The 13,884-nt window shown below is 33.2% G+C and overlaps 1 protein-coding gene and 1 non-coding gene across 2 annotated transcripts; both read right to left on the bottom strand.

The window, feature by feature from the left end:
* Positions 1-2,063: 2,063 nt before the first annotated feature.
* LOC110719636 (probable inactive receptor kinase At4g23740) lies at positions 2,064-5,904 on the bottom strand. The gene is made up of 3 exons (XM_021898611.1): positions 5,360-5,904; positions 3,666-4,984; positions 2,064-2,961 (listed from the first exon to the last, which is right to left on the bottom strand). The coding sequence occupies exons 2-3, from the start codon at positions 4,906-4,908 to the stop codon at positions 2,342-2,344; spliced, it is 1,863 nt and encodes a 620-aa protein (XP_021754303.1). The 5' UTR covers positions 4,909-4,984; positions 5,360-5,904; the 3' UTR covers positions 2,064-2,341.
* Positions 5,905-11,819: 5,915 nt separating this feature from the next.
* TRNAM-CAU lies at positions 11,820-11,891 on the bottom strand. The gene has a single exon. It is a non-coding gene; the product is annotated as a tRNA-Met (tRNA).
* Between the last annotated feature and the right edge of the window lie 1,993 nt (positions 11,892-13,884).

The raw sequence follows: 13,884 nt of genomic DNA, 5'->3' as shown, positions 1-13,884 counted from the left end.
TCGTCTGTATAATAACAACAATGGTTCGTTTTGTGTATTTGAAATATTTTGTATAGTGTTTAATTTTAAGTACTCTCTTCGTTTTATAACAATTGACATAGTCAATTTGGACACATGTCTATGTATAATTAATCTTCATGTTAATATCTATGTAAAAACATTTTACATGATACTAATTGTCTTTCATACACTAATCAAAATGGGTCGATTATTATAGGAGGGAGAGAGTACTCCATAAACATGCAACAGATTTATGTGAATAAAGAGTTCTTTTTTAAAAGTTTTTTACAAGTGTTCAGTATAACGTGTTACACACATAATGGCAATGTTGCGTAATCAGATTTTGCCATCAAATCACTATTGTTAATTCCTTTTAAAATTTGATAATTACTCCCTCGGTACCAAAAATATTGTTTCATGTGTCAAAATTAAATGTCCCTAAAAAAATTGTTGTACGCCTTATTTGGCAAAAAAATTTACCTGCTCTTTCAACCTCTCTCATCATCAATAATTGTGTCCAACCATGTGCACGAATTGCTTTGATTCATTTAAAGAAAGTAAAATTTGGTTTCAGACAATCTTTAAAGGACGAGGGAGTATTCATTAGCAACAACCTCATTGTTCTTGACCTCTTTTATGCCATTAAAAGTAATTTTGCTTATAAGATAAAAAAAAAAAAAAAGAATTGATATCTTAAATTTACTAATTGAGATCAATCTAGCTAATGCATCATCCAACACAAAATATTTCACTTTCCTACTTTGTGCTACGTGTGGTAAAAGATAGCTCGTCTTGCATGCGTCGGTTGCATAATAACAATGAATACGCACCGTGTATATTTGAAGTACTTCAATTGAATTTAAGTTAACATGTGTTAGTGCTACAAAATTTAAGTGAATTAATGGATCATTTAAGAAAGTTGCTTTTCTATGTAACACGTCACACACTTAATTGATAGTGTTACCAAAATCAGATATTTATATTAAATTATCATCATTATTCCCTTCAATTTTTGTTGGTAACACATTTTTTTGGAGGCCACTAGGGCCAAAGGCTCGAAGAAAAAAACAAAGAAATAAATTACGGTGAAACTAAATATGGCAAAACCACCCCTGCTACATCACCATGTAAAATATGTTCTAAGGCCAAAGGAGGGAATTGAAATCAACTCGATTTTGTTGTTATGAATAACGCCTTGATATGCTAGTCAATCTGCAACTCGATTTGGCTCCTAATATATGTGATGCACTCCTACATGCCACTTTGTATCCTCTAGCATACGCCTGCAACGATGGATGGTATGGACACCATGAGCAGCCTCTAAGTTATTAAGCGCCATGACCACCACCTGATTATCAAGTCGGGTTTGTAACATAGATGCTCCAAGTCGATCTGCTCGCTCAATCCCATACTCAACCATGAATGTTGTGCAAGTGCCAAAATTAAGCGAGAAGGCATATATAAGCTTACCAGTGTAGTCTCGAATCACCTCTCCTTCACCAGCAAGCCTGGCGTGCTGGCACTCCCTTTGCCACTCCATCAGTGTTCAAAGCCAGCCAACCAGAGGGAGGAGCTTACCATTGTATTCATTAGCACTTATCTCATTAATCTTAACCACTTTTATGTCAATGATTGTATTTTTTAATACTTGTATAAACATTTGATATCTCAACAAATATACAAATTGAGATAGATTTAACACTATCCCGCACGAAAATATTTTTCCATATAAGAATGAGATTTTATAATCAGAGTTTGACAAGTTAAGACATGTTATGAAAATTTGCATAACATGCATAAAAATTCGATATATTGATAAACAAACATTTTTGGTGTTCTTACTTCAAAAGAAGAAACTCCTCCTAATTGGAGGCAGAGGAAACCCCCAAATTTCAACAAAAGCAAATATAAACGTGCAAATCATGCATTATTTGAATGTAGAAACAATATGCAGAGTAAAAATTGATGTAGGAAGAGGCGAGGGGGCAACGGAGTGTAGTTGAAGCTTGATGAGAGGAACTAGGCAAGTGAGGAACAGTTACTGGCTACATTGCAGTGGCGTATTCCAGTAATGAAACCATCCAGTAATTTTAATGACAAAAGAGGCATTTCAATACAGCTTGAAATTAGTATTACAACAATCATCAGCATCACAAAGCCAGAATGGGCAAAAAAAAAGTCTTGCAATACATATTGCTCTTCTACAACCCTACTATTTCCATGAGTTCCATCTTACTTTGGCCATGTTTTAGGCCACTAACCGTAAAATAACTGTGATTCAGATTACTAGATGTAAGAAATTTGAATCAGAAAGAGGAATAAAAATAACATAGCTAAATAGCTAATGTGGTGGACTTGATGCGGCTGTAGTAGTTTCAGGGTGAGCCTCGGCAAGAGACTGCCGCACATCCTCAATCATTTTTAACAGGTCTGGCATTTTGGGTCTCTGTCCTGGGACCCTGGCCACACATGTCAGAGCAACCTGCAACATCTCTACCATCTCTTCTTCAACATGAGCATATCTCAGGATCTCAAGGTCAAAGACTTCAGCAGTCCACTCCTCTCGGACTACTGAATGAACCCACCTGACTAAATGCACAAGTTCATCACCCCCAGTTGCATGGACTGGTGATTTTCCAGTAAGAAGCTCAAGTAAAAATACTCCAAAACTGTAGACATCCGATGCTTGGGTTGCCTTTCGGGTGTCTGTCACTTCAGGAGCTCTATAACCGGCAGCTCGAGAAATAGGTGGAGCTAATGGGCTCATAACTGTTGCTAATCCGAAATCTGAAACACTACCATATTTCCGGGAGTTGAGATAGATATTTGAAGACCTAATGTTGCCGTGCACAAATTTTCCTCCGTTGACTGAGTGGATGTGAGTAATTCCTCTTGCTGCTCCTATGGCTATTCTCAACCGTGTCTCCCAGTCTAAAGGGATCCTATCTTCTCCTCTTTGATCTATAAAAACATAGAATGTGAGGAAAAAACATGTATCATGATCACCAGAACTTAAATCTAGGAGCAGGATGTTTAGGCAAAACTGAAAAAGGATTAGAGGCAAGTAAACATAAGCCACTGAAATAACATCAAAAGTTAGAACCAAGGCTATCAGCTGAAAAATTGCATAAGTTTATAGATTTAATTTTCCTTGATCAGCCAACCCCACCCCAGGCTGAAAGGAGGACTGATGGACTGACCCCCTTTTAAGCTAAGCACAGTAGTTGTACTGAGTTCAGGTAATAAACTATACAGCTGCTAGTTCATACAACTCGATTTCTCGAAATCTTTTAAACTAGATTTTCAAAAAGACTTGACAAACTAATAAGAAAATCCACAAACTTGATCAGTCGTTTAAAGGAAGTACCAATAACCCTTGTATCTTAAGGCTATAGCTATGTCTTTCTGTTGTTTCTGTAACACATTCTACAGATAATTCCTGATGAGCAAATCACAGCCAGAACAATCTGAAATTAACATCTTTGAAACAGCCACACCCCACCACCACCCCCCCCCCCAAGGAAATGTAGAATTTTCGAAGCTTATTAGGACAAAAAATTTGCATAGGAAATAGTGATTCATCAATCAAAAGTCACATATAAGAAGAAAAAAAAGAGTTGCACAGGAGACTTTCATATGGAAATATGAGAGAGATAGAAACATACTGTGTAACATTGCAGAGATACTCCCCTGGCTGCAGTGATCATTCACTATTAGCTTTTCATCCCTTGAGTAGTAATATGCTCGAAGTGCAACTGCGTTTTCATGTCTAATGCTCCCAATCAATTCCATCTGCTGCTCAAACTCCCGTTTCCCAGCGCTCACCTCTTTCAGCCTCTTGACAACCACAACATTTGCATCCTCCAAAATCGCCTTATAGGACATACCAAATGTCCCCTTCCCCAAAACTTCAGCAGAAGCCCTCAACAGATCCTCTAAATCAAAAGCATAATTACAACCCTCGAAGAACACGAGCCTGTTCTTTGAATCCTGACTACCCGAGATTGTTTTCTCAGGGGACATGCTTCCCTTCGGAAACTTTCCAGTAAAACCATCATCATCCTTTCTTCTCAAACAACAAGCAAAGAACAGAAACCCGAATGCTACAATCCCAAGAACACCACATCCTATAACAATTGCCAAGAACCAAGCGTGCCTCCACCAATTCCTTGGCTTCGGCCTTACACCAGGCATAGGCGACACATCTGACTGCTCAACCGAAGAATTCACAAAACCAAGATCATTCCCAACAAATGCAGACCTCGGAAACCTTTGCAACGACTTCGGAACAATGCCAGTAAGATTATTATTCGACAAGTTCAGCACTTGCAAATTTGGCAACCCCAAATCAGGAACCTCACCAGAAATCAAATTGTTAGAAAGATCCAAAGCCGAAAGCAGGCTCAAACTCAAAATCGACTTCGGTATACTCCCATTAAACCGATTATTCGACAAATTAAGCACACTCAGATTCTCCCAAGCAGAAAAATCATCAGGCAAAGGTCCACTAAAACTATTAAACTGAAGATACAACATAGACAAATTCTTCAATCTACCAAAATCACTAGGAAATTTACCACTAATACCATTCTCCCTTAAACTCAATATCTCCAATGCTGATAACCTACTAATAGTATCACCTGGAATCTCTCCATTAAACCCTACAGCCGGCAATCGGACCGCCATAACTCGAGTCGAATCAGCATTACAAGTAATACCAGTCCAATTACTACAGATTGAAGTACTCTCACTCCAATTAAGAACATGTAAATGAGGAACTTTGCTCACAAAATCCAACAATGCTTCCTTATCATCATCAAGTAAACTAGCATTTACCCCATTATAATTACAAATTAACCCAGAAAACATCACTAAAAACACTACATAATAAATTGAAATTACCCTCATTTTTTTCCTCCTGTTTTTCGCTGGGTTTTTTTTTCTGGGGTTGCTAAATTTTTGCTTGTTTCTTCACCTCAAACACCTAAACAACATTTAAACAATGTCCGCCGTTAAACATTGATTCTTTCAAAAAACTTCGCGCTAATTTCTAAACACAAAAAACAAGCAAAATAAGGAAGAAAGAAAATTCAAAACCCAAAAAAAGCAACAAAAAAGCAGAAAAAGTTACAGGGTGTTTGAATTTGTTTCTTTTGGAGTCATTTTTTAACTAAAAAGTATGAAAATTAACAACTTAGATTCTAAAAAAAAAGTGCATAAATCGAGAAAATTTGAAGAAGAACAAATAAAGTGATAAAATAAAATAAAACGACAAACAAAAAAATAAATTAAAGTAAAATAAAAGGGAATCGAATCTGAAGCTACTCTGTACTTTATAGAAATACCATTATAACATTACCTTGCATTTTCTTCATTATCTCAGATCTGAGTCAGAAACGAGTTAACTCAGATAACTCGGATTGTAGCATAAAAATGGCGAAATACAGACAAATTTAATGTGAGGTGAAATGACAAGATTAATGATGAATTAATGTGACTAAATGGGTAAATTAAAGTTGGGTTTTGACTTTTGGGTATGAATTAATGATGATTTGCAATGAAAGTAGAATGATTTTTTTTGAAGAATTTTTCCTTTAAAAAGAGAGAAAATGAGTGAGTGGAGTGGAAGAAGTGTTGAGTAACTGAAAAAGGTGGTTAAATAGTTCAAAGGGGAAGTCAAAATATGACTTTTTTTAATTTCATTTTAGTAAGGAAAATAAATATGGATATATGCAGGCAAGATCTACAAAAGGGTATGGCTGATAATTTTATTGCAGATTTGGCAATATTGGCATCATGTTGGTGGAATAAATGAGTAGAAGTGGCATTAATGTACATATGGTGATATGGGCAATGATAAAAGCAATTTCCTATTGCGGTTCAAATATAAGCAATCATGACTCATGAGTGTCAATTTAGCACAAGTGGTGTCCATGTAGGTAAAATTTGGGCAAAGTTTAGGGCTTGATTTTTATGTTAACTCGGGTAAGGTAGGTTTTTTGATTAACGGGAATTGAAATGAAGTTCGTAAACTATTAAGAGCAATTCTAAGAGCATTCCCATTGCAAGGGAAGTGTCAATTATTGCTTGTTGCTTGACATGTGACTGATGTTGGTGGTATATAATAGGACGAGTACAAAAATAGGTGAGAGAGAGAGTGTGTGTGTGTTTTGGACAAAAGAATACCACGTACGGTGGTCAATTTAGCAACCCAAGGGCTCCTAATCAGGACGGGTTGCCTTGTTAGATGTTGTCAATGTTGTAGCAATGTGAGGAACAAAAAAAAATGAGCTAGAGAGGAGTCAAAAGGTGGTAAATAAAATTAGTGAAATGTGAGATGCTCTTTAGCGTGTGTTTATTGTAACCTCTAAAAATTTTCATTTATTTTTAAAAAGATTTCTTCAATCATTAATAAAAACAAGTCTTGATTGAGTGAAGTATGTTAGTAAAATGACTCCTAATCCCTTATAAAAAAGTTGAATAATTAAATTAGATGGATAGATTAAATTTTTAATTAAGATGATAAAACAAGTTTTTAAATACAGTAAATTAACGATAAGATGAACATGAAAATCCTATCATGTACTCCTCCGTAATGAAAGTTCCATGTGAGAAGGAACTGTAAGTAGGTCCAAATTTTTGTTTTGCCCAAGAAAGATGGTAACTAATGTTTGGATTTTATGGCAATGGTCCTTAAATAGGGCACTATCGTATAGGTAGTTGTGAACCGTAGATCATACTAAGACGAATTATCAACCGTTGGATAAATTACAACTATTAAGGAACCAAATTGGGGCAAAAAAATTACCAACCCCGGCAAGATTAAGACAGGTCATAAAGACATTGACTCATCAATAAACTACAAAGAATGTTTAATAATAGTACTTTTTTTTTTTTTTTTTTTTTTTTTTTGACAGAGTTAATAATAGTACTTGTATTACTGTACTTTTTAAGTTTAAACTTCAAAACAAAAAGATGTAAATATAATGGGCCTACTAGCACAAGCATTGTGGGATTTAATTCCAAATAGTTAAGGACAAACGCACGTAGCCCAATTACATAAATCTTTTCAGGGCCCATCAAACCTGTTGTCCATGGGCTGTGTGCAATGAGGAACCTCCCATGTGGTCCATTTACTTAGCCCGTTTTCTTCCTACTAACGGTAAGAACCTTTGTCGTTGACACATTTCATAAAAGAAGTACTGCTTTTGTTTCAGAATAATAGTTGTGGAATACATTTTAATTTATATTTCATATTTGTTTTATTGGGATTTGATTTATTTATTTTTGACGGCTACTGTTTGAAACTTTGTGGACTTGTGGTAAACTGGTAATCCATATATCGTACTTGTCTTTAAGGGATCGAGGTAGGATGAATCTCGAATGACTCCATCCATCATCATCATCGAACTACATTCACATATATACTCTCCTACTCAATAACTAAGGCTTAAGGCACAAATGCTTAAAGCTAAGAAGTACAAATTAAATTAGCTTAAGTTTAAAGCTTGGGCCAAACACATTTTATAAATTAGCATTTGTATTCTAGAGACAAGCTCTTTCACACATTGTATCTTGTAGTAATAGATGATACTTTCTTTGTCTCAAAATATAAACATTTCATAATATATACAAGGGCATCAACAATTAGCGTATCATAGACAAGTACGTTGCATAACTTCCATCAAATCGAAAGTGTTTTTGTGCAACACTCATCTATTATTGCTTTAGTAGATACAAACATCAACATAGTTACAAAGTGCTACACAATCCGTTTTTGTTGAAAAAACACCAAAACTGTGTGTGATGGAACCCTTGGGAGCAACAGGGTGCATGTTCATCATGCAACTGGTTTACTAGATAAGCTAAGGGCATTTTCATTTTCTTTCATCTCCTTTTGCTTCACAAATGTCCATATTTGCTAGCCTCTTCAATTCGTGTCTTCATTCAATGGATCTGATCGATCAAGGGAGAAGGAAAGCAAATTATTTGATGTATATATTCTACTTTTATATATTGGATAGAATTTCATCAATTGTGGTCTTGTGGATTCATTCATTTTACGAACTTTATAATTAAGTTTATATAATTTAGGTTTAGATAAAATAAGACACGTTCAATTCAAATAAGTAAAAGTCAAGTGAATGTAACTAACACACCCTAAGAAATAACATGTATTCTTTTTTGATAATCTTTGTATAATATATTAATATATCTGTCAAGCTACAAGTTCGATCTCCAAACCTTTTACTTCCCTTGTTCTTTTTTTACTTGACCTGTTTCTTTTATCACGCTTGCCAATGCAAAACTTTAACGATCAATAACTTTAATTCTCCATAAGTAAAAGTTATAAATTTTACTTATGGAGAATTAAGACGAATTCAAAAATATCCCACATGAATATGTTTTTCCTTATATATTATTCACAAAAGATGGTCAAAAAAGGGGAGGTGAATAGTGTAAAAGTCAAAGCGGGTCAAGTAAAAAGGAACGGAGGAAGTATTATTTTAAAAGGGGATACAAAAAGTTAGTTAGGGTATAGTCTTCTCAAGATTAAACCAAAATACAGCTTGTGTTATGTTATAATATTAGCTAGGTGTCACATACTAATGTCATATTAATTATATCTCTCCAATTCAGTCCAAAAGATTAGTTGAAGTTGGAGATTATGCAAGTAGTTTTAGTGTTTAACCATACATACTATACGTCAATACATCATATACATGCCATGCATATATAGCTATACGAATCGATTCTTCCTAGCTAGCATGTTTGTATGATTATATTTGTCATGTTTGTATGATTATTGTACTTGTTTAGTTGTTTGAGTCATTCGACTTGACTTTTGAGTTTTGACTTAACAAACATAATTTGTTTTTCATTCTGAATTGTTTGGTCAATGTATAAAATCTACTCGTAATTGCATGCACCATAAGGAATTCTAACTATGAAAGTGAGATGTAAGTATTTTATAATCTCTTAACTTTTGTTATCTTCATATGAGAATTGCTCATATACTTTGTATGATCAAAGCAACACATACATACATAGATATACTTAATTATTACCATACACTTTAACCAATAACCAATATTAATCATCTATTGAGTTGCCTATTCTTTTTATGTATTGTTAAAAAATAATGTACCTGTATATTTTTTCTTATATATATACTCCAATTACCCAACATTAATGAGTACGCATATATTAAAAAAAAACTAACCTTATATAATTATTAGCTTAATTCATTCTGCATCCCCTAATTAACTATTGGTCTATTGCCATTTCTATTAATTTAGATAATGTTTTTTTTACAATTCATGCGAATGCTTATATTTCATCTCTATATCAAGATTATGGCAAGTTGGCAACACAATGAAAGCATATATGACATGAAATGGACACTTATAACAAAACTATATTATGTGTACGTATGTGACACACACACACTCATCATATATTGACATACTCTGTATGATTTAAGCAACACATGTACATTAACCTTGGATTATATGCTTGTTTTATGTGTTAGTCAAATTATTTTAAAATGGAATACTAATCAGTCATATATCTAGTAATTATTTAATTGGAATCCTCGCTCTTTTGTATCCTAAAAATCATGTATTTAAGCTCATTGATTTAATACTTTGAAAGAAATTTTAAGTATGAAGTTGGTTCTTTAATTGAAATCCGTTTGGTGGCTCCAATAGCCTCCATGCATTAAGAAACATTTGTACCGCCTTACCATCATAGGCTTGATCACTATTGTGAATACTCGTTGCAAGCATGTAACCTATCTCATTTTTCTCTCTTCCCTTGGCTCGACCTACTTATAAGGTGATCTTACACTCTTATGATGGTAAGACATTCTTATAAAAAAAGTTGTATCATTAATTTTTATAAATGTTTAGAAAAATTCACTCGTACTTATGTCTTAAATACTCAATTTAAAGAAAATGGCTTTTTTTTGTGTGCAAATGAGCCACAAAGATATTGCAATTAGGGGAGGCCGGACCTGAGATGGACTCAAAGACCTATCATAAACATACAAGTCTTTAGTCTTTACTACTAGGCCAAGATCAGACATCATTGATTAAAAAAAACACTGAATAGAAATAATATCATTTTCACATCCTCTAAAGTACTTACTCTTTATTGTTAAGGGGAAGAGAACAATGATTGTTATAAAAGTTAAAAAGGTTTTTAAATCAATATCCAATATTGGTATATAATAAATATGATGTATAATTTTCTAAGAAAACAATATTGAATCAATACATTTTTGCAAAGAAACATAAATAATGATTGATTATGAGAGGGGGAAAAAAAAACTAGTGCATCAAGTACTACTTCTTAACAACACCTAATTTTGATAAGTTAAATTTACTTATGATAATTGAAATTAGTTTTTCATTTGAAAAATTATTTTTCCTAAGATATACATAATAATCTATTCTGTTTAACTAAATAAAAATTAGGTGAAGAGAGTAGTGTTTAAGAAAATATAGTACCATACCTCTTTATTGGTAAGGGGAATAGAACAAGAAGAGAACGATAGTCGTTATAAATAAAGCTTGAAAATCATTACCTAATAATGTTGTATTAGATGATATCATGATATGCAGTAGATAAACTAAAAAAGTAGCTAGTGCTTATCATCATGTTTTTTTTTTTTCGAAACAATGTTTTCATAGTTTTAAACAACAACAAATTGAAGAATATTAACCACTCATGTCAATGTTACGATGTTGATAAGTGTTTGACATCATTATATTGGGTATATAATAATTAATTGATTTATTATATTAATGATAATTATATTTATATTCTTGGTGGAGTATAAATTTTATCCCAAGGAATGAAAAGGCCAAGTGGGCCATTGTGATTGAGTTGTAACATCCTAATTCCACTCGTGTGTCAATTAGAAGTGACAATAATTTATGACGATCCAAACTCTATCATTTGGAACCTACTAATTATTGGCAATTTTTTAAGACGAAAATGATATCAAATTATTGGGCCTTTTTTTTTAAAAGAAAAGGAAAATTGGCTGGCAATTTGGTTGTTTTTTACTTGTAGTTTGTTGTAACAAGCCATGCATTATTTTATAACAATGCACGTGCACCTATAAATTATAGGATGGATTGATGTTATCGACATACTTTGATTTCGAGTTTTTTCTTTTTGTTTCCGTAACTTAAAGAAGGAAGAAAATTAGGGGACTAAAAAACAAGTTTCGTGGGCTTCTAATTTCCGTAGCTCATAGAGAAGAGAAAACTGAGTTTAAAACACGATTTGCTTCCGTCCAAAATAAACACAAGTTATTATTGACTAAACAAATTAAAATTAACAAAAGAAAAAGGAAGATTGGCAAGGGGATCTATAATTTATAGGAGGATGGATGTTTATATACTTTGAATTTAACTTTCTACCCTAGTTATTATTTACGAAAAAAATCTAAATATATAGACAGATAAATAATCGGCTAGGAAATGTAAAATTTTGTATGAATTTAGGGCTTTTGGTTTTTGTAACTTATAGAGAGGAGAGAGGAAATTAAGGTCTTAAAAATGAGTTGTGTCGTGTGTGTTGTCCAAAATGATCACAATATATGTAGTATTATTATTAACTAAAGAGAAGAGAGAAGTTTTATTTTTTGTGTCCAAAATGATCGCTAGATATTTATTATTGTCTAAACAGAGGAGAAAGGAATGTTTTTTTTTTTTTTTTTTTCTTGGTCCAATATGATCACAAAATATTTGACTAAAGAGAGGGCAAAATTTGAAAAAAAATAAATGGCAAGGGAAGCTACTCTTTAATATCAGAGCCAGGTTTCGATCCTGGGACCTGTGGGTTATGGGCCCACCACGCTTCCGCTGCGCCACTCTGATGTTATTGATGTAATTCGTTGATTTAATTTAAGTACTAATACAACAGTTGAGCACATTGTTTGGACTATTATGGGCTGTAAATAGACAAGCCGTAAGATTTGGGCTAATAACCGGATATAATAGGCAATGGACCACTAGGTCCATTATATGAAATCTTTTACCCGTGAACTGGCCCCTACCTTTCCAAATCTCATTTATTACTTTGATTTTTTTCTTCTTATTTTTATGACATGTGTTATGTGTATGTGTGTGCGCGCAAAATTATTTTATTGCCAAATAACGAATTATGAGGGGTGCAAGTAATTTACTCCAATGACGGTGATTTCCAATTATCGGGAGAGGTGAAAGTAAGCTATCAAGCCTTAGACATGGAATCATTGGGAGATCGGAATTGATTGGAGTATTGGACCTGTTTTAGTGTTTGCTGGAGAGTAAATCTATTGGAACATATTGGAATTGATTGAACTTATCTGAACTTGTTGAAGTTGAAACTTTTATTTTTAAGAAAGAAGAAAGATGAAAGAATCCACCCTAAGTGTATGGAAGTGGTAGAAGATTTCAATTTCACATTATAAAAAAAGTATGCAATTTATATTGAACAATCGGTTGTATGTTACAACCAAAAAGGAAACGTAGAAAATTATTTCGAGAACAAAACTTGATATGTTTACCTCAGCTCATATATTGTGTATTGGCTTATCATTTATCAAGCCTAGCTAATGTGTTGGATCCTGCGAAAAAATTTAGGATGAAATTTAGATTAAATAATAAAAAGATTAATTAGTGGAAAGTATACTCTCATGAAAGAGGGGGGAAAATAGGGATCAAGGATCACAAATGAGTGTTTTGGAAAGAGATTTCATATCTAGAGAGGGATAAAACATAATCCAACCATCAAGTTTTAAAATTCCTTAGTTTCATTAGAATGACACTACATCCGTCTCAAATTATTTGATCCATTTTTCTACTGTGAGTGTCCCAATTAACTTGCTCCATATTCACCTTTTACAAATATTCTCTCTATTTTTTCCACTCATCTTTTTCCCTCTATCTTTTCACTTGCATAAAATCTTGTGCAAATGACCATATATTAAGTAAATTGGAACAAAGTAAATACTATGGATTAAAGAGACCATTACCAAATATATATATATGATTCATCATTTATGTTGGAACTTATATTTTATTCTTCATCCATTACTACTTATACTACTTCGTATTTCCTTTTTCATGATCTCTGATGTACTTATTTGATCATAGTATATTGTTAAATTGTGACTCGAGATCTAGTAGGCAAATTTTGAATGCATATATCTCTCAATATACAAGTGATTTTGAGGCGATTCAAGTTAGAGGTGATAGATTGGTTCAAGAGCTTTCCAACGATAGGTCATATGTCCAATTCTGATAAGAAACGAGAAAGTTATGATCGTGTTACGAAAAACTGACGCTGCTGAAAATATGCTAACGAAGTACGCGACTAGGCACGCCCATGCCTAGTTGATATTTCAGTTTTTTTGGTCTGGTTTTAGCATAAATAATTTAAGGGATAATTTCCTAAAATTATATTTTTTCTATGACGGCTATTTGAGTATACTTGGAGAACAATTTTAGGGTTTAATTAGGGTTTTCTTATGTTATAGAAGGACCCTTTAGTTGATCAATTCGATCATACCTTTTGAGCCATTAGATTTAGGACTCCTTGTATTATTCTCTCGTTCTTTCTCTATTATAGTGAAGAAGCTCTCGAATCCCCCACCCATGGATGTAGGTCTAATTTTGACCGAACCACGTAAATCCTTGTGTTCTTTGTTTATCTTCTTTATTGCTTTTCTCGTTCTTATTTTTCATTGACTTGTTCCGCGTTAATCAAACACAATTACACCCTTATTTCCTAACATATATTAAACTGCGTATGGGTTAAATTTATAAAATTGCTAATATATTGAAAGTTTATATAGATGAACAAGATTAACTTAAATATATTTCCTTT

Source organism: Chenopodium quinoa, unplaced genomic scaffold (genome assembly GCF_001683475.1).
Source record: "Chenopodium quinoa cultivar QQ74 unplaced genomic scaffold, ASM168347v1, whole genome shotgun sequence".
NCBI classification, from domain to species: domain Eukaryota; kingdom Viridiplantae; phylum Streptophyta; class Magnoliopsida; order Caryophyllales; family Amaranthaceae; genus Chenopodium; species Chenopodium quinoa.
Note: the sequence above shows the minus strand (reverse complement) of the source record. Positions and strands in the feature narration are given on the sequence as shown.

Excerpts from the sequence above, each read along its gene's own strand:
- LOC110719636 (XM_021898611.1), bottom strand. The coding sequence starts at position 4,908 with ATGAGGGTAATTTCAATTTATTATGTAGTGTTTTTAGTGATGTTTTCT. Across the intron at positions 2,962-3,665 it reads TATCTCTGCAATGTTACACA|ATCAAAGAGGAGAAGATAGG; the intron begins GTATGTTTCTAT and ends ATGTTTTTATAG.